Source organism: Dicentrarchus labrax, unplaced genomic scaffold (assembly GCF_905237075.1).
Source record: "Dicentrarchus labrax unplaced genomic scaffold, dlabrax2021, whole genome shotgun sequence".
Lineage (NCBI taxonomy): Eukaryota > Metazoa > Chordata > Actinopteri > Moronidae > Dicentrarchus > Dicentrarchus labrax.
The window spans coordinates 16,424,473-16,448,197 of NW_026136719.1; the positions used below are offsets into that span (position 1 = coordinate 16,424,473).

The 23,725-nt window shown below is 39.3% G+C and overlaps 1 protein-coding gene across 3 annotated transcripts in view; it reads right to left on the reverse strand.

The window, feature by feature from the left end:
- dennd2b (DENN domain containing 2B) overlaps positions 1–22,881 on the reverse strand; it is a 46,267-nt gene extending 23,386 nt beyond the window's left edge. The window contains exons 1-4 of one of the 3 annotated variants that reach the window (XM_051378502.1): positions 22,746–22,881; positions 8,673–8,771; positions 2,515–3,780; positions 683–828 (exon numbers count right to left, since the gene is read on the reverse strand). In XM_051378502.1, the coding sequence (XP_051234462.1) occupies positions 683–828; positions 2,515–3,780; positions 8,673–8,746 (1,486 nt within the window). In that variant the 5' untranslated portion in view covers positions 8,747–8,771; positions 22,746–22,881. Of the gene's footprint in view, positions 1–682; positions 829–2,514; positions 3,781–8,672; positions 8,772–18,006; positions 18,298–22,745 lie in introns of those variants that run through there. The other 2 variants (XM_051378503.1, XM_051378501.1) reach the window with 2 other exon arrangements.
- Between the last annotated feature and the right edge of the window lie 844 nt (positions 22,882–23,725).

Sequence of the window (23,725 nt, forward strand, 5' to 3'; positions counted from 1 at the left end):
TCATATAATGCATGTATTTACTCTACATTGAAGGCCCTGAACATGAACTGACGCATTGTTTTCTTCTTTTTAAGTTGGGAATAACACTAATAACTGGGGGTCTTTACTTTACAGTAAACATGTTATTACATGTCCAAAAGGATGTAAGTACATAGTCATACATTTATAAATTTCTACTCAATTCCTCACAGTGCTGCCAAGTTTCACCTGATATTATCTTTAATCCTTCATCTGGTTTCAGTCAGATTACCAACAAATGACTTCAACTGCAACTATCTTTATGATCGATTAAGTCAATTATTATCTTGATTTATCGATTCATTGTTTGATCCATAAAAAATCAGCAAATTATGAAAAATGTACATCCACAAAAGCCCAAGTTGACATACTCAAATGTTTTGTGCAACCTACAGTCAAAATCCCAAACACTAAGAAATGCATGAAATATTCCCATTAAAGAAGCTGAAACCATAAGTGTTTGTCATATTTACTTAATATACATACTTAATAAGTGATCTATACAATAAATTGATTCTCAAAAAAGTTGATTAAAGATAAACTTTCTGCTGATTGATTATTAGCCTCATTGTTTCAGCTTTAAAGTGTATTCAAGAGAGATCAGTCAGAAACCAGCGAGTAATAAAAATGAAACAAAGGTCCACTAGTGAACCAGCATGCTTACCTACGATGTCCTCATATGCATTCTCCTCTAAAGTGCTTTTGGAATTGGGTTGACTCCTAGTGACTGCGGTTACTGTGCCATTCTCTGTAGGTGAGGACGGATAGGAAGATGGCAGACTCACAGCATCCTCTGACTCACACGACTCTCTGGAAAGACATTAAGAAAGAAGTTGCATAGTTGCACGCACAAAATAACAAGGAGGAAGAGTGAGTGTCTACCTCAAAAGAGGTAGACAGATAAGAGTAAACAGAAAAAGTCCAGATGGTATTAAAAATAGTCCAGACGGCCGGTTTTACTTCTTGTTCATTTGCCAACTAGGAAGAGAGCAATGCTGAACAGGTGGTTCAGACACTTCAGGTGGTTATAAACACACATAAAAAACATTGCCTTATCACTTAAAAAACTTAGATCAGGAGCCACTAATTAGAAAATACAGAACAAAACAGAAACACCAGGATCAGCATGTGCAATCACAAGGAAATTCATAAGTAAACATGCAGATATCTTACTATTCCTGTGCTCCGTGCACAGTACAAGGCACGCATCACATGTGAAGGCACTGCAGAGGAACTTTGCTACATTAGTGCAGGGATCTACAGTATGGTCATGTCGCGCCATCGACAGCTTGTGGCTTTTAAGCTTGGTCTGAAATTGCTAGAGCCACAGGAATGTTAAACACAGAGTCCAAGGGATGAACGTTTAAGGATTTCATCCCCATTTTACATAGGGACAATCTGGAGAGGCCCCACCCTCACACACACAAAAAATCTGAGAACGTCTGATCCTGAGAGCTATAAGTTAAGACTAGAAACAGGAGCAGAGTACAGGATCCAAGATTCAGCTAATATTTATGCAACAAAGAGAGAGATTTGGAGGATGTAGAGTATCTTAAACCGGCAAAGTATGGGTGAACTTCTTTTGAGTAAGAAGAAGGAGTGTGTTTAAATTTCCAAATCTCTTTATAGATCAAAATTAATTTCTGGAGAGAATCTAACATTTCAGATACAACAGATCAGTTATTTTAAGTATGAGTTGCTTTTATGATACCTAGTAGGCTTTTACCTCATGATAAACCTATGGTTACATAATTCAATGTGATTAAATTAAGAAAACTGGGGTGAGAACTTTGTGTTCTTTACCAGTGGTAAAAAAAAAATATTATTCTTCAATGGAAACACTGATCTCCACTTCAAATCCTAACTAATCCAAGTCGATCCAACACCATAACCAGAGACATTGATCAGTGACTCATTAAACTAACGCACCAACAAAACAAACATTCAACCTGGGATCCAAATTCCTCACAAGACTGTCAGATATGTTAGAAACTTTTCCAGAGAAATAACTTTCCAAAGCCTTCTAAAGAAATTCATGCACCAATCCAACATTTTCCTTCCCGACACAGTTTCAGATACTACAGCTCAGAGTATCTATTAAAACTGTGTCCTGATCCCTTATCAATGCTCTCTTTCTCTCTAATTCAAAGTCTTTTTACCTCAGTGGGTGGAACTCACTGGAACATGCTGTGGCACCAAAAACACAGACACTGTATTTAATACAGATCAATACAGGCCGATACCCGACTGGCTTCATAAAGTTTTTATTTGTGCTGATAAATCTGATTGGTGGATCCCCAACAACGTATCTTTAAAGGAAAAAGTAGGTTGTACATTGCACTATACTCACTCCTGACTCCTGAGGGGGAGTCAAGAGAAATGACACATATGTTTTATTGTCTGAGAATGCAGAAAACAGACTGATACAGCTCACAATGTATTTTCATGTCAGTTAAAGGAGAGCCATATGCTACAAACATACACTGATACTCTCACCTGTCCTGGAGTCTCATTGGGGTGCTCCCCTCTGTCTTGACCGTTCGTGTCATGCTGGGTGCAGGCGTCGAGGGAAGAGGCGGGGGAGACTCCGAGGCTCTGTTTGGAGGTAGTCCATTGGCTGGTAACAGGCCCTTCTGGTCTCCTTTGGCGTCGTACTCAAAAGTGCGTTTGGGTTTAGGTAATGGGTTGACTGGTGTGCCTACGGGGGTCTGTTGGCTGGGTGGTTCTGGGCTCTCAGACCTGACTGAGCTCACACTAAACCTTTGTCGGAGTTTCGAGAGCTTATCAGACACCAAAACAGCATCTGGTTCAGTGGCAACTGAGCAAATGCTGCTGCGCTTACTGGTGCATGTACTGTCAAAGTCATCTCCAATCACAAAAGACTTTTGTCTTGTCTTGTCTGGAGCATAGCAATTACTCAGGTAACGTGGAGGGGATGGGTTTGGATTCTCCTTCAGGGCTTGCTCTATCTTTTGTATCCTGTTGAGGACTGCTGATGTCTCCTTCCGAGCAGACAGGGAACGTACAAATGTTCCCGAGGACTCGGGCTTGTTCATCCTTTTCTGAAAACGACCTACGCCGTCTTTCTCTGAAACTCCTTCCTCTTCCTCTGTGTAGGAGCATTCTGAGAAAGCCGTGCTCATCCTGCGAATCCCCTTAAAGTCAAAAGTTTTCTCGCTACACGGAGAAGAGAGCAGGCTGGGGCAGCCCTCACTGCCCCCTACACGCTCTGCTCCTCTTTTATCTAGACACAAGCTCATCCTAGGCAGAGCCACCCTTCTGCACTCCCATTCTGAGATCTTCTTGCGGATTGTGGTGGGGGGAACACCTGCTACTGAGCGGGTGAGTGAGAGGGTGCGTTTGTGGCTTTGGTTAGAGGAAGGTCCCAGTGACAGCGTGCTCCAACTCAAGGGCCGACCATTGAGTCCATCTCCCGGAGAGAGATCCCCTTGTTTCTCCTTTTGCTCCTGACTTTCCTGACAGAACTTGGGTTGAGCTTGGGGCTTATAGATGGAGAGCCTATTGTCCAGGCAGCTGATGCTTTTTGCCTTTGTGAGACGGCCTTGGGAGTCAGTGTCACCTGTGAGAGATGCACTACCGCACAGGCTGGTGGCCTTGCTGCTCCAGCCAGCACGTACCAGGAACCTGCCGTCGGTCCTGACGTACCTGCTCTGCCTCCCTGCTTCACTGTCGCTGAGGAGAGGCTGCTGGCTCTGCCCCTGAATGGCAGAGAGAACAGGACACGGGGATGTAGACTGGCACCTAAAACAAGAAAGATAAGGGTGTGAACTAACTCTGTAAACATTTAAATGTTTCTCTGAAAAAAAAAAAAACACATTTCAGCCTAAAATATATTAATAAACCAACAGAGGCAAATCATAGGAACTGCCAATAAATCCACTCAACCCTGGAGCATGAAAAGTACCAGAAACTCGATGTGGAACAGATGGAAGAAAACTGTAAAGAATCAGTTGAAAATTCTGAATTAATTTCAAAGATCAAAGTCAGAACGAAAACCTGAGCCACTTATTTAGAATAACCACAGGAAAGTATTCTGTCTTTGGCAGCATGAGATTAAAATAAAGGCCAAAGGAAATATAGACTACATTAAAATGCCACTGTGTATTTTTCCACATAATCAAAATAACTTGAGGAGAGTATTGGTGGACCTCACACAGAAAGCGGCATGCCAAGCAAGATTTATTACAGCAGTCCTACCTGTGAAAGTCTCTCTGCTTCTCTCTGGTCCTTAAAGTCTTTTCTGATCCTTGCAGCTAAGTGAAACTAGGTGCTACAGTAGTCCAACGCTCACACTGTACCATCTCTCACCACACACACACACACACGCAATTTCCCACGGGGCTCACTTCATTTAAGATTTCCACAGAGAATCAAAGTCTCCCTGAAAGTCCCTGACACCATACTACTCGCAGTCTCTCAGGAACCTTGTCATGACTTGGAGGATAGCTGAAGGAAGTCTTGCGAAAGTGAAGTGTTGGGAGATCTGATGTCACAGCCACGGTTAGAATAACAAGCTATGGGAGGAGGAAGCTGAGGGCTGTAGACTGTGATCCAACAATGCAGGTTGGGACAGATCGCCCTTCACACCTTTCTGCCCTTCCCTGATTTCATTCTTCCTGCTCCAGGGTGGGGAGAGCATGATGGATGCATTTTATCTTACTTTCCTTGAGGAAATAAGAGAATTTTAGAAAATGGCTCGTCTGGAGATTTGTACTGCTAGTTTTTAGTATTCTGAAATACAACAAATAGATCCTTAAGCACACAATATGTTGGATAATGTGATTTAGAAGAGTGATATATGAACTGAGCAGACAGAAAAAGATTTGCCCCAGCTTAGTTAACAAGGAATTACTGAATGTGATACAGCAGTTCTTACGAACCAGGTCCCACCGTGGTTTTATCGACTGACATTAACTCTGTGGGTATGTCAGAAACACTGACAGTTCTGCTTTTGCCACTTATTCTTAAGTTAAACAAAATGCATCCAGTTCCTAAGTTAGATGGATTTTCGTCATTAATTTCTTTGTAATATCATCCTTCCAGAAGAATGTTCTCCCTATTTAGCATTTATAAGCAGCATATTTACATTTAAAACAGGGTTTATAATGTAGTTGTAAGCCAATATAAGGACATTTTTCAGTGTTTGATAATGTACAGTTTTTTTCTTCAATTATAACTTTTTCATTTTATTTATTATCACAACTGTGTTTACTATATTGTCATTTATTATCTGTTAGCCTCTACCTATGGGTGCACACAGGAGAGGTTAAACTTGTTGTTGATAAATATATTAATAAAAATGAATATCAGCTTATAACCCCATTATAGCATGTTATAAATAATTAATTCAATATTTTTATTCTGCTTATAAATGCAAAATAGGGGGACCCTCAAGGTAAAGTGATGCTGACATTCTAGTACAAACTCTAAATCATCATTTAATGAGCAAAAAAACATGAAATGGACTTCCAGTTCAGTTTTACCTAAATCACATAACAAACAAAGCCTTTTTTCGTCATTAAACCTGCCTGTTTCTAGAGTTACTACAGCTACATAAAGCTCTACACTGTAGCTGATTTTCATGAGACAACACTGCATGTTTGCAATTCAGATTTCTGTCAAACATTAACAGATTATCTTTCCTTTGCTATGAATAAATTGAGCTCTGATTATTAACGTAAACATATACTAACTGGAGCTTGAAAAGAGCTCAAGATAAACTCTCAGGTGAAATGTCAGCCTACAACCAGTCAAACAGGCCATATGGTTTAATGAAGAAAATACTTATTGAGCACAGTAACAATCTCGGGCAGCAGTCCAACACATGACATGTTGCAGTGGTTCAGCAGGGAGCTATTAGAACATGTCTCACAAATTAAAATTGTTCTGGTTCCCTGGTAAAACTCTGAACAAAGCTTCTGCCAAAGATCATGGCTAATGCAGGAAGCCAGAGAGAGCGCAGTGTCTCTGAAGCTTAATATAAATGGGAATGTTTTAGTAGCAACCAGACCAAACATTCAGAGAATGCAATTCTAATGCCAGTAACAGTACAGTTTATTGAGTTGATCACAACAGTTTAAATTGTTGCTTTATGGTTTGATGGCTTCTGGGGTTTTACATTTTTTTTCTAATTTCACAATTAAAACAGATTCAATTCAGCACTGTCTCCACGCTATAATTTCGCCCATGTGACAGTAAATAATCTATAATATGATGATATGGAAGAAATGATTCAAACAGGCTTCATGTTGTGCCGTGTGAATGTTTCAAAGAGACTGCATCTATGCTTATATAAATACTAAGTGCACTATATTCTAGTAGTGTATTCAGTCTGAGATGCTGATTTGGTGTTTTTATTATTTTTTAAGTTATTTTTGTTTGGGCTTTTCATGCCTTTATTAGATAGGGACAGCTGAGGATAGACAGGAAAGGGGGCAGAGAGAGGGAATGACACACACCAAAGGGCCGCAGGTCGGATTCAAACCCGGGCCACTGCAGCAACTCCGTATATGGGTCACCAGCTCTCCCGACTGAGCTAACTGGGCGCCCCACTGTACCTACATTTTATCTGTTTACATAGCAGCAGATTGCAAAACTAAAATCAGCAACAGAATAAGACTGATTTTAGAATATTATGGTTGTATTTAATCTAAGATAAAATATACTGTAAAATAAAATGTAGACTGCAGTATGAAGACACAAAAAGAAAATATGTGCAGATATTTAGTCTATTTAGGGTTTGGGGACTTTTACGGGGTTCGGGTGTATCATGCTTGTAAAAATAAGCCCAGTTTAGTCAGCTTCAGATGGACTGGCCACACAGAAAGTACTGTACCAAGTGCTGGGTGCCAGTCACAACCTGGCCTCTGGCTTTCACTCAGGCTTCCAGGGCATGCTAACCACAAGCCACTTCCTGTTACTGACCAGGATGGAGGGCGCAGACTGCTCCCTCAAACAGCACTTCTGCTATTATAGTTCCACACATGTAAACTTTATCATCCATCAGCACTTTTTATTTCCTTTTTTTGTCATTCTTTTATGCATTATCATATATAAAACTCTAATCCAACACATATTTTAAATGTTAATTAGCTCACACATCAGTAAATAACACACATTCAGTGAATGTGCCTTCCTGGATGTACAAAACACTAGTCACAGTAGTGTGAGCTCTCACTCTCACAGCCTTGTCAGCATGTTTTGTGTTGCCAAAACACCTCTCTGGATTGCTTTTGAAGTTACATGTAATTTTCGAATTGCAGGACATTCATTCAACTTCAAGTATAACATCAGAAAATTGGCAGGGAAGCGCCTGTATTTTGTCCATTTCCAATTATTCCCTCAGAGAAGATCACAGAACAAGGCTCGAGCACATGCACAGAAGGTTTTTCTGTTGGCTTAGTTTTGTTTTTTTCCACCACAAAGCTGCATGTGTGCCTCTCGAGGCTACACAGTTCATTTTAGTTGTAATTTGTCCTAGAAACTGATCCCTGGTTGATTTCATAGTTTGGGGGAATGTATTGTGTAGCATTATCCAACACAACTAATCCCTCTCCATCTGTTAAAACATGGAGCTGCAAAGCATCTTTGAATATGATCTTTAAGAATCTAGGGTAAAATGAGCCCATGAGGACAGCAAGCTGTTCATGAGACTCTGCTGCAATGACAATTAAATTTATCAAAAGAGGGTGAGGTTAAATGCATAATTATTACGTCGGAGGAATGCAGCCACTGTTACTGTGATTAGTGTTTCCCTCACTTTTACATTCACAGAGTTTACCTTGGGAATAGTGTACGTTTGACAACTCTGTGGTAAATGTGCACATTTACCAGCAAATGAATGCCATTTATCTACATCATAATATTAACATTATGATTAACATTTGTGTGGTTTGCCACTTCCAGTAGGCCTAATTTACACCACAAGCAATTACAGAAACCAGCTGCCACAGGTTTTTTTACTATGTAAGAAATATTGAGTGTGTTTACCACTGCCGCCTCATCAGCAACCAAAAATAAGAAAGGAATCAATGAGCAACATTGCCAGTCAAACAGTAGTGTTACTATATATTATAATACCGATAGCAGCACCATTGCTAACAATCATCTTGTCATATCAGACCATCAGAAGGTGGTGTGACAGCATGAACAGAGACTACATTTCACATGATCATGTGTAACTACTGTATATGAGATGAGACCAAATCTTTTTTCTTTTTTTTTTTACCAGTCTGCCTGTTTCGACTTTTTAAGAAACTTTTGAGCTTTTTAAAATTGGACAGGATACTAAACTGTAAGATTGAATAGTCGAGATATCACATATCATTACCAAAGTTTGTTTTTCTCTCCCAGCAGGACATTGTAAGCTCTCAACATGCTAACACAAGCTTCAGCTCACTACTCACAGTTCAGAGTGGGATGGGGCCCTTGTCCAGGATACAGGATCGTACTTGCAAAAGCTTTGGGAGTCTTATCATGACTGACAATCATTGGTGGTTATTTCCCATAAGTGAATAAGAAAGGGAAAACAACCACAGACTGATTGTAGGTGGCATTGTGGGGAAAAATTACTCAAGTGAGAAGTACAGCACTTGTACATGAACCAGCCCCCCTCTGCCCCAGATGTCACTGACCTGTCAGGGACTTCCCGGGGAGCTTTACCCCCTCCTGCACGAGGCACAGCCTTCGAACTCTTGTTGGCAGTCATGTTTGTCTGCAAACAGCCCACTGACCTGATGGACAAACACAAGGACTTGAAACATTCAATAAGCTGCAGCATTCCACATATTTCAGTAAGCAAAAACACAGGTTGTGTGAGTTTATCAATTAGTTTTATTAAGAATCTGGACTGCAAATTAACACTATTACTAAAATAGTATACAGAATAAGACTTAGTAGATTCACAAAAGGTTCCAATCCTTCATGAACACAGAGTTTAATCCAGTACCACAAAAAAAAAAACCAAGATGGCCAACACTCCTGAGACCATTCTTGTAAGGTTTAATGTTGGTCTGACACTGCTTCACTTTGGCATTAAAGGGTGAACACAGGTTCCAACAATAACAATAACAATTTATAGGAAACCGTGGATAAAGGATTACTATAACCCTATCGTCCATAGTAGCTTGACTTGATACAAGTTCTAACACTCTAAGTTCGACCTTTCTCAATCACAGATTAACACGACAGTAGAGGGGCCGTTTAGTTATTGCACTTGACAATGTTTCATAAGGAAAGCTAATAAAAAATCTGACAAAGTGGGGTCACTTCACCACAAATGCCATGTTGAATCTTCAGGGCAAACATTGCAGACGTATTTTCAACAGACCAAAGGCAAGTAGCATAACTAACACAGCATGTAGACAGTGTTGTGCCAGAGAAACTCGAGTGCTCCAGGCACAGCTATTCCTCCACTTAAAAAAATGTCTATTTTAACATCAAATAACAAAGAGCTACATTGCTGCCACTAAAACAGCTCCACTGAAAATATTTAAAGGTCCTGATCCACATTTGGATCATAGCCAAAGGGAAACTTTGGAAAAAAGCCATTAATCACGTGGCTGCAACCTCGTTGCTGGTTTTGTAAAGTATAAACTGAGAGAATACAGCGTTATAATTAACCAGTGTGATGAGACATTAAGGTTTTGTAGGCATTTTGCAGCTACCTAGTGTTTGTTGTGCATGATTTAATCAAAGTCACCACAATGGATCCTCATGTGTGTCTGCACTTCAGCACATGTTAATTACAGAAGCTGCCTTCAGGTGGCTGCAGATAATTAACCGAAGGCTTTTTCACAGTCTAAAAGCAGCGGTGGATAACAGAGACTGCAATAGTCTCATTAAAATGTTCAAAATCACAACAACTCATTATCTTACTGATATATACTACAGCCCGACAATACTGAATCTTTGAGGCCGATACAGATATGAAGATACTTTCTAAATTACCACAATCCTATCTTTGGCATTTCTGTATTGTAGTTTCTTTTTACTTAGCAGTTGACATACCAACATATCTATAAGCTAATGCTTGATAATACCTCAGCCCGGCCCATTTATTGGTCTAGCTCTAATATCCAGCCATGCAGATAGTTTTAAAGATTTAGAGATAGTTCTTGATAGTAGAAAAGCACTACATGAAAAGTCTTAACAGCAGAAAAACTGTTAAGACATCTTCCTTAAAATAAACATTTCCTGGACTTAATCTCAAATTAGACCAGCGGTTAGATAAACCCTCCCTTCAAACTGCAGGTCATTGCCCCTGAAAATCACTTTTTTGAAATGCAGCATTGACCCTTTCAATAAGGCTCAAAGCGATTGTTCTGGTACATAAGGAGGTCAAATGGAGATCCCTAGACATCAGAGGTGGAGGATGGGAGGGTGCTTGGCAGCATGACTTGTTTACAGGAAGTTGTTGTATGAAGAAGGCAGCCAACCAGTAGTGGAGCTGTGTCCTATAGAGACAGATGAGGAGAGAGAGGGGGCATTCCTGCTGTCAGCTATTTCCTGTAACTGTGGACTGTGCTAAGAGGACGGGCAATGCATCATTATTTTCATCAGACTCAAAGAATGATGTTGTCCTGTCCCGCTTTACAACTCTCCAGTACAGTTGTTACTCTGTGAACTATAAAACATTACACACTTTTAAAGAAAACTGGCACAAAATAGGACATGAACGCCAGGAACCTATGTTTCCTGTGATACAACACAGTACTGCAGGATTCAACAATGGAATTTAAACATAAAAGAGTACAGACATACATTAACCAGAGTGTGCAGGTGAGTCAGGGAGAGCTGCTTATCAAGCAACACAACCACATTTGAGACAATGAATATTGATTACAGACAATTGTCCTGTGAAAACACACTTTTTAGATAAACAAATGGAAAACCAAAGAAAAAGGAAACTGAGACAAAAATAAAAAGAACTTGAGAAACACACTCTTCCAAATTACTCTGAATTAAACCAAATGAAAATATTCTGCTTACATAAAATTCAGACACACAGACGGCTGTGTAAACTGTTACTTCTAATTAACACCTGCTGAAACAATATAGTATGGTTTTTGGAAGTGACATTCAATATTCTGTCTGACTCTCTCTCTCTCTGATTGAAAACATGAAGTTTCTGTCATTTCAATTTGTAACACCTCAAAGCAAACATACAACAATTAGAGAAAAGGCTGCCATCGGCTGCCAGGAGTGAAGAAAATTAAACTGTTAACATTGTAAATTATGTCAGCTCCAGACATCTCAGTTATATTAAGTTGAGAACGATGTTTATTTATATAAACTCACGATTTTCTATGTTTTGGACTGAGAGAGCTACAATCACAGAAATGGGTCACAGAAGCCCAAGATGGACTTTGCAGTGTAAACACCAAGGCGTTAGCTTACTGACTTCCTGAGGTCTGATACAATCTCCCTACACAAAATCACAGGCTGTAAACAACCACTTCTAAGAAAGCTCCAGAGTACCTTTAGAGTGCATTCAACCAGATTCAACACAAATTTTCTCCTGAGATGTCAGAGCCAAAGGCATTTTAACAGGAGGCATTTCTACAGTCACTACTGGCAGGGCATGAAAAGACAATCTATGTTGCACACTTTGGCCTGAGGGTGTTATTCAAGACATTAGATTGCTGAAGAGTTTGTTGCTGTTTGTGCCAAATACAATATTTCACTGGAAAATGCTGCGAAATGTTTTTACTTTCCCAAACATGTACGTGTAAGCTTCACAATATCTTCCAGGATACAAACTAGGGCTGCCCCCCCCCCATTAGTTGACTTAATCATTACTTGTTGAGAAGAGTCTTAGTTGACCCACTTTCTTTTCATCAGTTGGATAGTTGCATAAAAACAAAAACAATGCCAAACTCTGTTCGGGACCTTTTCTCTTGTAACACAGGAAGCCGCCTGCTGTTGCATTGCTGCATATGTTAACTATACCAGCTGCTGCCACCAGTTAGTTAGAGGTCCTATTAGCTCAGTACCCGGACTGGGAGCTTCATTATCATTTAACAGGCGGCTATTAAAATATATATATTTAAATAATTACATTATCATCATAAACTTGTTACAACTAGTCGACTATTATACTGTGCTTTATTTTAAGACTACTAGTTGACTAGGATAACCTTTAGTCGGGGGCAACCCTGATAAAAACCTTTAGTTTTAGACAGGTGAATTTCAACCAATCAGATCAATGAACCATGTAACGTAGTCAAATTCATATCAAAGCCAGTCGGGAGAAGAGCAAAAACATCTTTTCCATCAAGCCTTTAGTGTTGTTCTCTGCTCTTCTTTCAATGAAGAAAAACTCTCCAGTTTTGATTGTAGCAGCATCTACACTGACCTCTTTAGCAGGTGTCATTCTTGTTTCAGAGCAAACTGTCGTTTCTCACACACGTCACCACACAATGTTATAATAATTATATTACAATATCTAACACAATTGCTCCATTATTAATATATCTGGTGGCATCTTGACAGGATACGCAACTTTTCTATTTTACACTCAGAAAAAACAGCAATTCTTAACAACAAATCACACATCAGCACTTCCCTGCTACTGTACTGTAGTTTGACTGGCCTAGTACTTCTTAAAGCTTTGTCAAACAAGACATTCAGCCTCAGAGAAGTTAAAAGTTCTCTTTCCCTACTTTTATTGCCTATATTTGTAGCAGAGAGATGAAAAACGGCACATATGAATTTGTCGGCTACTGACTTAAAAGTCCCAAAAAGCCAAGCTGTCCCTTTAAGACATTCAACACCATCATTTTAATGACCTAGCTTAGCCATTTCAGGGTTTTTCCTGGTTTTGTCATGTTCATGTCTAGAAGTACTAATTGATTACATGAGAGACATATCAATGACGCATATTTTCCTCAGCAACAAGAGCATATTCATGAAATGGAACTACAACAGTGTCTCCATTAGACTATTTGGGCTGGAATAAAAGAGCCCTTTGTGTTCAATACGTCCTTGAGAGGGAGATGTGGTTAAAAAGTAAGTCTTTTATCAGCTGTGTGTGTGTGTGTGTGTGTGTGTGTGTGTGTGTGTGTGTGTGTGTGTGTGTGTGTGTGTGTGTGTGTGTGTGTGTGTGTGTGATTGAAAGAGACAGACTCTATTAGGTAAAATATCTTTCAAAAGAGAGTCCACATGTCCTTGGCCCTGTCACATTTGACAGATCATCTGATACACAGTTCCCTCCACTCCATACAGGAATGTACTAATATTTGCCCAATCCATCAGGCCGCGGCTGCATTCAAAATATTAAAGAACGTTTTCGGAGGGTGAAAGAAAGCAGGGGAGAGGGGCAGAAACACCTGGACTTGATGCCAAGAGGTTCTTTTTCATTCAATAAAGACTAAACTATGCACTCTCTCAGCACTTTGCACTTGATGTTCAGACTACAAGAGCGCAAGTTTATGTAACAATTTTATGACGTCATGATGGGACAAACTTTCATTAACCTGCAATTGGGTTCAGTTTAAGATCTTTGTTTATCCTGAAACATGCAGTAGCCAACACAACAGCGTCTCTTGTTACTCAGCTTTTTTTCTGGCTGACCTGGTCCTCAGTTTCTGCTGATCAGCAACCTGACTTCAAGGTTTTTTAAAACCACAAACAGAGTTTTACAGGCAGCCAAAAAGCAATGGGGAAAGTAAAAGTGAAAATCTCTGCAAATTCTCAACTCCTTCCAGACGTCACAACTAGCTGGCAAACATGAGCCCACACACTGATCCACGCCATTGTTTCAATATCTGCAGAAAGACCAGTTTTGTCCACCATAGACAAAAAGAGACTTGAGCTGTTTGAGTCGTATCATGATAAACTGAGCATTGTGGGAGACGAGTTGCATAAATATCCTGGTAGAAGGGAATCCAGCTCTTGATACTCAACTCCAGATAATACAGTCCACATTAAAGCATTCATAACACACGTCTGAATTGTACACGTGAGGTGTACACAAATACAACCTTGTGTTGCAGGCCAAACATGACAGGGAAAAAAACTCTCAGCTGACACTTAAAGATTGATGTATTATACTCTGGATGTATACTCTATACATAACCTGCTTCTCTGCAGAGCAGTTTAAGCCTCTGACAGCCTCAATGTGTCTCTAGTAAAGGAAAACCACCAAGGCTGATGCTACTGGCAGTTGCACATAGCCATACCTATGTAATTACCCCATCCTATACCACATGGTTCACCATGCTGCCACTATGTAGCTCAATAGACCAGGTGGAACCAATTCTTGGAATCTTTTTTTATCTCCTTTTTCAGCCATTTCAGCTTTTTTTTTTCAGAGTAATCATGGCATATTTTCTCTTTGTGGAAGAGGAAAAACCCTTCTGTGTAACCTAGATATGAGCATGCACAGCTGCAGAGGCAGGCATGTGGAAAACGGGTTTATATCCATCTGAGCTACAGCAGGGGGGCTAGAATTTGTGTCACAGAGCTGACCTCTGACACAGAGTCTTTGACTTTTACAAGGACATGAAGTAGATAAAATTCTTGTTAGCCTCTGTCTCTCTTAAAGTCTAAAGAGTTTAGCTAAGCAAACAAAACTAATGATAATTTGTACATCAGCTGTGTTGTTACTGATTTTCTCTGTTCAAAGGTAAGCACAAGGACCTGCAATGTCATCACATATTCAAAAATAAATTTCCATCAGTGTTTTGTAAAACCTCGACCCAACTTAAAATCACTCGTTGTTGCTTTACTTTGACCATTAAGGTGATCTTTACATTCAAGTAGTTTAAGTTTAATAGTAAACTTTAGTTAACCCAAGAAAAGGCAGTAAGGAAACACTTGATATATGAGCTGTATGTGTTTACGTCAAGTGACCTATTTTGTCACTCAGACAATGATAAGAAAAAACAAATGACAGGATACTAACTTCAGACTGACCTCTGGCTTTCAGTACTCACATTATCATTAATATTCTTGACACAAGTAGTCAGTAAATTAATTAAGATAACTAGAAGTGATCTCATTAGGGAAACCATCATGTATATGATGACAAAGTTAGATAAGAAACAGCTTCAGTTCCCTTTAAATGATCTGAAAGGTGTGTTGATTAATGGCACTATGGAAATTACACTCCAAGACAAAGCCACTTGCAATTTATTATAGACTATATGTTCTACTTTATCAAGAGGATTTACAAATTGCAGGCTTTAAGATGTACCATTTATTCTGAATATCAACCGGTTCTGACAAGTGTTTATGAGCTGAGAGGTTCACAAACACAGCTGACAGTGTTTGCATCATCATCAGACATTAAAGCTGATGGTGACCTGCTGGTGTCTGAACAAGGAGTGTTAGATGAAACTAACATCCTAAATAAAGGAAGGCAGGACATCTCGTAATGTTGACATGTTGATGTCATATTACGGTGACATGGTTTGCAGAGTTAGTCTGCACGTGCACACCTCACTGAATGTACATGAAGAGAACTAGTTATGATGTGACATTGTGGCTGCTGGCTTATCATTAGTATACGATAAACTTAAAGAATTGCCAATGAAGAGATGCCACCATCGCAACTTAAATTACAGTGTAGGATGCTATAGTGTGTGTATAAGTGTCAGGATCAGAGGCTGTAAACCTAGTATTAGAAGTGAGGGATATATCAGTGTTGTCATTGAAGTGTTCAACAATAATTGACACTGACAGACAACAGAGCAAACTAAGAGACAGCCTCTCACAATCTCATCAAATAAGTCAAACATGTCTTTCAAGATAAAAAAAAACAGTGGAATAACAAAAACAGCAACACAGGAGACATTTCTTTTCTGTCATTTCTGCATTACAACGCAGACTGACAAACTCGAAATAGATTTAAGTCGATCCAAAGTCTTACTTCCAACTGTGCCACAAAACAACCACACACAACAGCCCAGGCACTCGTAGCTTAAGTTACAAATATAACTTAACATCAGTCATGAGGGGCAATGAAAAGTGGAAGTATTTTCTTCTCTAAAGAAGCGTTCTCTCTGAGTTCGGTTCAGCTTGGGGGTAAAGTTAAGGGATTGTGGTCTTGTGACCTGAACAACACTCGAATAGATAGGAGTAGGTGACATGTTACTTAAATAACTGGTCCACTCATTTCATACTGGATTCAATATTTTGCCAACACTTCTGTGAAAAGTTTTATAGTTTGCTGACATTTCTTGCTTTATAGATTTCAATGTACGTACTAATAACACTTTTCTATCAGAGATAATCAGACGTACTTTTACTCTGACTTGAAGCGCTGTTTACACATTTTGAAAGTGACTTTAGGTTTAGAGCCCTCGACTGTGGCCCCAATACAACACACTGTACACGTGTAGAAGGATAAAACTGTGGATTATTGTGAGTTTAACATGCAAAGAGACACAGTGTTTTATGCATTTAAGATCCTCGCACCATCTTGATGGATAAACAGAGACCAGGAAAAAGTAAAATCAGTTTCATTGTGATGTTGAGTGAACAACAAGCCCTTTAAAAGTGTGCGGCGATAGGCCAGACTCACTCCTGTTAAACTGAATGGAGAACAGAGAAGAATTTCCTCAATAGCTTTGTGTTGACAGTCCCGTCCAGTGAGAGGGGAAGGTCATTGTTTGATCTGAACAATAGAAAGCGTTTAAGGAAAAAAAAAGAAGGAAAAAAGGCTAAAGAAAACCAGCCATGTCTCCAGAGTTTGTATTATAGTGTATACGATAAGATCATAAGGATTTAAGCTGTAATCTCTTAAGAAAACTCCCATAAACATTCACGATAGAGCCATAACCTCCCATATTTAAACTAGAACACACTCAGTGAGAGCATGTCTGTGCTGTGTGGCTCTAAAGGTGTGAAGGTGACATTTCTTTAGAGTCTGGATCTGCACCAAGGTCACATAAAAAAATCAGGTGTAACATGAACCAACTTCTTTCACTCAAGAAAGCAGAAACGAGACGAGAAAATTTAAAAATGCAAATATTTCAGTCTTGGAAAATCAGTTTAGAAATAGTTTTATCTGCATCTGCACCAAAAACCAATCACTTGTCGCTCAGCCCCATGGCTTAAAGCAGCAGCTGCACAAAATATTTAAATAATAAATAACTTCTAGTTTAAATTATAGCCTCCTAACAAACATTTATGAGGGTAAAACAAATAATTACACAAGCATGTTGTGATAAAACATGAACAAACTATGTGCATTTTGAATTACATAATTATTGCCATTTAAGATTACAACATTAAACCTTTACTCATTTGAACACACATAATGTCAAATAGAGTCTGTATGTCTGTACTACCCAGTTACATACAGCATTAACACAAAGAAAACCTGCATATGTACAATTATTGTATAGAATCTGAATAAACTATGATCATAAGTGTGTAAGACAAACACATTTAAAGCTCATACATGTTGTTTCATGTGGGTTTGATCTCCCAAGAACCAAAGAAAATGTCCAGACTACAACAAGTCCACAGTGAGGTCTGATCCGGAGTCCTGTGCTCTTTCTGTTTATCTGCTGATTGACTCTTTTTGTTTTTTTAGGGGGGGTCGGGATGTTTAAGCCATAACTTTGGTGTAATTACAATCCACAGAGTTACTGCTTGTATCCGCTGGGACATTTTTATTTTCTTCATTCAAAGGGTCAGCTGAAGAAAAAGACAAACACACACACACACACACACACACACACACACACACACACACACAGTCCGGTGTGTTTTTTAGCCTCCTTACTGCACTTCATCGTTACATGTCGATGACCAAATATGGTCACATGGAGATTACATTTAAACGCACCTTGCAACTTTGTTTTTTTATTTAACACCTTAAACACAACTTTTTAATACTTTTCTCCCCCCTCCTCTTCCTCCACCCCCACCTCCTCCTCCTTTCCTACCCCGGCTGCTGAGAGTTTTAACCCTCCTGTATTTGTTAGTTCGTCAATAACGGTTCAGGCGGCTTGTTACCTCCGACTTTCTCCTCACATCCATGGCTGCTGACACTTTATAATCCCTCTGCGACGGCGCAAATCCCGGTTTGTTTTTTTTTTTCTTTTTACGCGTTGAAAAACTTTTGGCCGGTTTACCTGCCCCTCTTCAATAAAAAACCTCCCGACTTATGTCTTTCCAAGGAAAACCGACAAAAAGGAAAGAAAAAAAAAAAAAAAAACACCCTCCTGCCTCCCCTCTCACAGCCTGCTGCACAGTGGAAGGCAGGACTTGTCACCATGGGAACGGGTTGTTTGCCCCCCACTTTTTTCCTCGGGATTTGCCCTCCTCAGCCAGCCAGGCATTCAAGCCTCTCTCTCTCTCTCTCTCTCTCTCTCTCTCTCTCTCTCTCTCTCTCTCTCTCTCTCTTTCTCCCTCCCTTGTTTATTGTCACGGTGGGCCGAGGAGTGTGGATGAATATTCACGAGTTGAAGGCTGCTGCTGATGGGATGAAAAACTCCCATGTTGCCTTGCCAGCATTGCAACACATTGTCATGCTGAAGCCCTCCACTGGGCCCACTGGTCAATAGGAATACATTTCACCCACACAAAGATGTCTTTCATTTGTCACAGATGAATGTGCAACCATAGCTTTGCACGGTGAACGGAGACGCCGAGTTTTGAAGCTACATGTTACACGAAGTTAATCTGGAACAGTAAAAGTACTGCATTCAAAATTAATGTGAAACTGTAACTCAAAACTAAAGTATTATGCAGTAAAATGGCTCCTCTCAGTGTTATATTATTGTATATAACATTATAGAAGCAGTATTTTAATCGTGTCACTGAAGTTTGAATGTAAAATCTTAGAAAAGTTATATAAAAGTACACATTTCCCTCTAAAATGTAGTTAAGTAAAAACTAAATGTGCCTTTAAAATTAGATTAAGAAAAGTACTTTTTAATTTTACATTCAACATACAGTTTAGCATGATAAATACTTGTACACGATGTAAAGTACTAATTATGCAGCGTAGTTGCATGTGTCAGTGATAAATTATTATAAATATGATATTTTTGTATTACTTTTACTGTAATATTTACATTTTAATGTTGTAGCTGGTTGAGAGGGTAGTTTAATCTTTAATATTTGTGTTAGAAGTCTTTACTGCTAAGCATAGTACTAGACATGTCTCAAGTTTAGACCTGTGGTTCAGCTCCAAAGCAATGTGACTGTATAATATGTTGAGAGATATGTAATAGTGGAATGTGAGACTCATTTACTAAATTACTGTAATTTAACACCAGGCTGAAAAAGTAGAAGTGTAAAAGGACATGAAATGGTAATATTTAAGGACCGACGTGTATGATTTAGTGGCATCTAGAGGTGTAGTTGCAGATTGCGACCGCCTCACTTCACCCTCCCCTTCCAAGCCGGCCCTATTTAGAAGCAGTATTTAGTTTGTTCATTCTGGGCTACTGGAGAAACATGGTGGTTCAACATGGCGACCTCCTTGTAAGTAGACCCACAGAGTTTGTAGATACAGACCGCTCATTCAAAGGTAACAAAAACACAACAATTCCTATATTCAGGTGATTATACTCAATTAAAAATGTACTTATGCATATTATATTCAATTTCTGCCAACAGATCTTCCTAACTGTCACACACTGGACCTTTAAAGAGAAGTAGCACTCCCTGAAAGTGATGTAGAGGTGTACTACAGGACCCCATGACATCACCTGTGAGTGTGGTTACAGGTGCACAAAATCCGACAGGAGACAACCGACCACAAGCATCAGTGATGTTGGTTGTAGTCAGAGGGGGGCAGAGTGAAACACTGCTTTTCAGCCTGGTGTTAAATTACTCTTTAAGTACAGTAATTTAGTAAATGCGTCTCACATTCCACTATTACATATCTCTCAACATATTATACAGTCACATTGCTTTGGAGCTGAACCACAGGTCTAAACTTGAGTTGACCACAAAAATGAAAATATTCACCCAAAATGTAATATCCCCCCGCTAGGTTTGAGTTAAATCCAACCAAATTAAACCACTTAACTCTGTCTGTGCTGCGGTTCTGGAGCATTCACTGACAAAAAAAAAAAAGGGGGGCATCTTTGTAATGTCAGACTGAGAACTGTGCATGTTAATTTAACCAGACAACAACACAATGAGGAAAGCCACATGAATTCCAAACTTGTACAGTATGCTTTTTATTGGTCAAGCGGTCACTAGCCATTGAAAGGTATTCATCTGTTCGCTATAAAATATAAGGAAGTGAGTCAAGTTTCTTTACGTACACAGTAACTCACAATAAGACATTAACAATATACATACAAGAGAAACAACTGTATTACATGACAGGGCTAAACTAACCCCAAACGTCACGATATCGAACGTGAACTCCTTTATCTTTCTGTGCTGCTGCTGAGACATGTAACATCTTTACACCAAATGTCAAAGAAGCGCTACCCATCCATAAAACCTGCTCCTTGCAGTCTCTCTGGGTTCCCTATCAACCCAGAGACTTGGGAAGAGAGGAAGTCACAAAGACCCAGACATCCGTCATCACAGTTCGTAACATCAAGTCAGCAGGAAGCCTCCAGAGCTCTGCCACTGTGCAGCTTTTCTCAGAGACCCAATCAAAAGACCCTCTCTCAAGGCCTCGTAAAAAAAAAAGCTTGTCCCTTCCTGAAAACACTGCAAACCCCTCACTGTCCGAGCACAAAAGACAGAGGAGCTGACTGCTTTTTGTGGGATGTTTTACAAGAATGTAACCTAAGCTTATTCTCTCATGGAATTCATTGTTCCATTGATCGCAGTCCCGTCTGCATTTCTCATTAAGAGCCACATCCTCTTCCTGCGTGACATGGAAGCATCAAAGAAAGTTCAAATCATCCACGTATATACTCACGTACATACACCATGAAGCCCTTACATCCATGACGGGACTCTCTATGTTATTATGCAAAGCTCTAAAAACTTAACATACATTATTTCAGTATCACATTTTTAAGGGTTGACTGCAGAGCTCCGATGCTGCAAATCTAAGGTTTATTCCCATGATCACACACCTGCTAAAGCCACAGTCACAGGGGAGTTTATGTTCTCAAATAAAATCCCTAAACCTTATGTGTGTTTGTTAAGGATCCACTGTGAATCCTAAATCTTAAAACATTCAAGGGGATTATCCCACAGCTCTATGGGGATTTCTACACCTACACTCCAAAACTTTAACCTCAGATCCTTTTCTCTCAGCTCCTGGACATTCCTAGGGGTTCGTGGGAAGTATGGAAATATTGAACCCATCTGAGACTAGAGCAGCAAAAAAAAAAAGCCAAAGTCACTGCACAATAATCTGTTTGTTTTTTTTAAATAAGAATATATGTGGTGGTAACAAACACCATATGAGGTTTTCAGAAACAGACTCTTAAACTCCAGGATTATGTTGAGTCAGGCTGACGTGTCTTAGTCAACACCGCTGCTCTTAGGGCCTGACAGACAGCACTGATGGAGAAGACACAGCTAAAACATCCTCTCCTCTTTAAAAAGGAAGAAGATGTCTTCTGCAGAAAATAATAATGTTATGTAATAATGTGACTACTACTTCATCTGGCTTTGTAAAATGTTATTGTTGCCACTCTGTGGTTGTTCAGAGAGAATAACCAGGAATGTAGTCACGCTGTTTGATTATTCAGAGTTTGTAAGAGTTTACAACCTCACACACACATTTCAAACCTGTTCGTTTTCCTATCATATTCGTCCTTCAATCCATCCGTCATCATTTAAGACAGACAATAACACTGAAATTATACCGTCTACCTTGTGTGTATGTGTTGGCACGGATGGAGGTGTTCTTTTTTTGTTCTAAATACGAGGAACTCTCTGTCCTTTTGTTACAGTGTGCACCACTCATCCATTCACCGAGAACTCTCCACAAGAAAAAACAAAGTAATACAATAATGAATTCATTAGTTTCAAACCACAACAATCATTTAAAACAAACCAGGTCACTTGTTGATTAACGACAGAATCATCTGAACTGGAATTTTTAGCCTGAAAACCAGACAAACCGACAAGTTAGCGCCATGTTACTGTTTGTAAAAAATGCTTTGAATAACTGCAGCTGCAAAACACACCGTTCCTGCAGAGCGGCAAGAAGCAAAGTCTAGCACAAGGACATTCCTTTATCTTTTTAGGTTTTCACCACACAGCAGCTACAATATCAGTGACTACCAACTCAGAAAACCTTGAATTTCTCATAGTTGAGTCTCTCTCTCTCTCTCTGTGTGTGTGTGTGTGTGTGTGTGTCATAAAGACATAAAAAATAATTGAACAGAAACTTGCAGGGACATGAAGGGGAAAGTAAACACAGGTGAGTGTATCAGCAGTGTCTGAGGACTGCAGGAGACACTGACTGGCTCAGATGGATCAAATTCAAAAGGCTGAGGCGCCCCCTGTAGGCCGACCGATGAAAATGCAGCACTGAGGCTGAGAAGAACTACTTTCTCTCTAAACATCAAACTGTGGATTATTGGACAGTTTACCAACATCGATCAAAGTCAGAGTCTATGAATAACTTTAAGCTCAGCCATGTAAATGATGTTAACAGTATACATATAAAAACAGAGCAGAAAATACAAAGAGAAAATCCTTTCTTATGAACTCAACTGTCTAAAGATGCTGTAAATACTATAAGTTTCTTAAAAGGTATAATCTCGTTAGATTCCCACACATATAAAGATTTAGTGAGCTGAAACAAACACCCCTACCTGTCCCTCTGTGCTGTTGTAGTCTTTGTTCAATGATCCATTCTTTAAACGAGTCTGTGTCGCTTTCTGTCTGTGCAGCCTGAAAACTGATGTTTTTTTTCCTGCGGAAAAATAGTCTCCTCCGTATAACTGCATGCAAGGAGGGAAAAAAGGAAAGGCACAGGAAATGGTGACGCAGCTATATGGAAATCACTTTACTTGATTACCAAAAAAAGAAGAAGATTCTGAGGGTTATTATGACATGTGCGTCCAATTTATTGTTGTCCAAGTTTAGTTCAACAGATTTTAATGAAGAATTGAACTCATTTCTCAGGTTTTTCAGCAAATTAAAGTAACTGAAGTCTATGTGATTTTGCTTTACTGTTATTTTGGGGTTATCTGAGGTACTTTTACTGACATTAAACTGTAAAAATGCCTGTAAAGGTTTTACAGAATACTAGTCCAGAGCTCTACACTACAGAATTATAATTACAGAATATTTTTCCAACAGAAAGGTCAGAAATCATTTTAAAAAAGGAGAGATTTACTCACTAGAAGTCATTTTAAATACTTATTTTAATACCTTAAATGTTTGTGTGTATCCAAGGTTGGCTCGGATACAGGACAAAGAACAAACCTTTAACAGACTCATAAGTTTGTCAGTGGCGATTATCTTGTGGTTCATTTGATTAATCACATATGTATTTAGTAATGTGCACAAGTGTGGTTTTCAAAAAGTGAGGGCCCTAAAATGGCTCCTGCATTTCTACCAGATCTTTAAGCCCTGTCTTATCAGGGGCCCTCTAGGTCAAAATCCATTTTTAATACCTTAAATGTTTAATAGTGTTAATCCTAAAACATGTCTGTGTTTAAATTATCACAATTACAAAGCAAACCTCAGGCAGGGTAGTATTCCAGTGTGTAAATACTGGTAGATTTCTACAACTCTGGGTAAAATGAGTTGGGGGAACTGCTCAGACTCTCCATAGATATGATCTTAT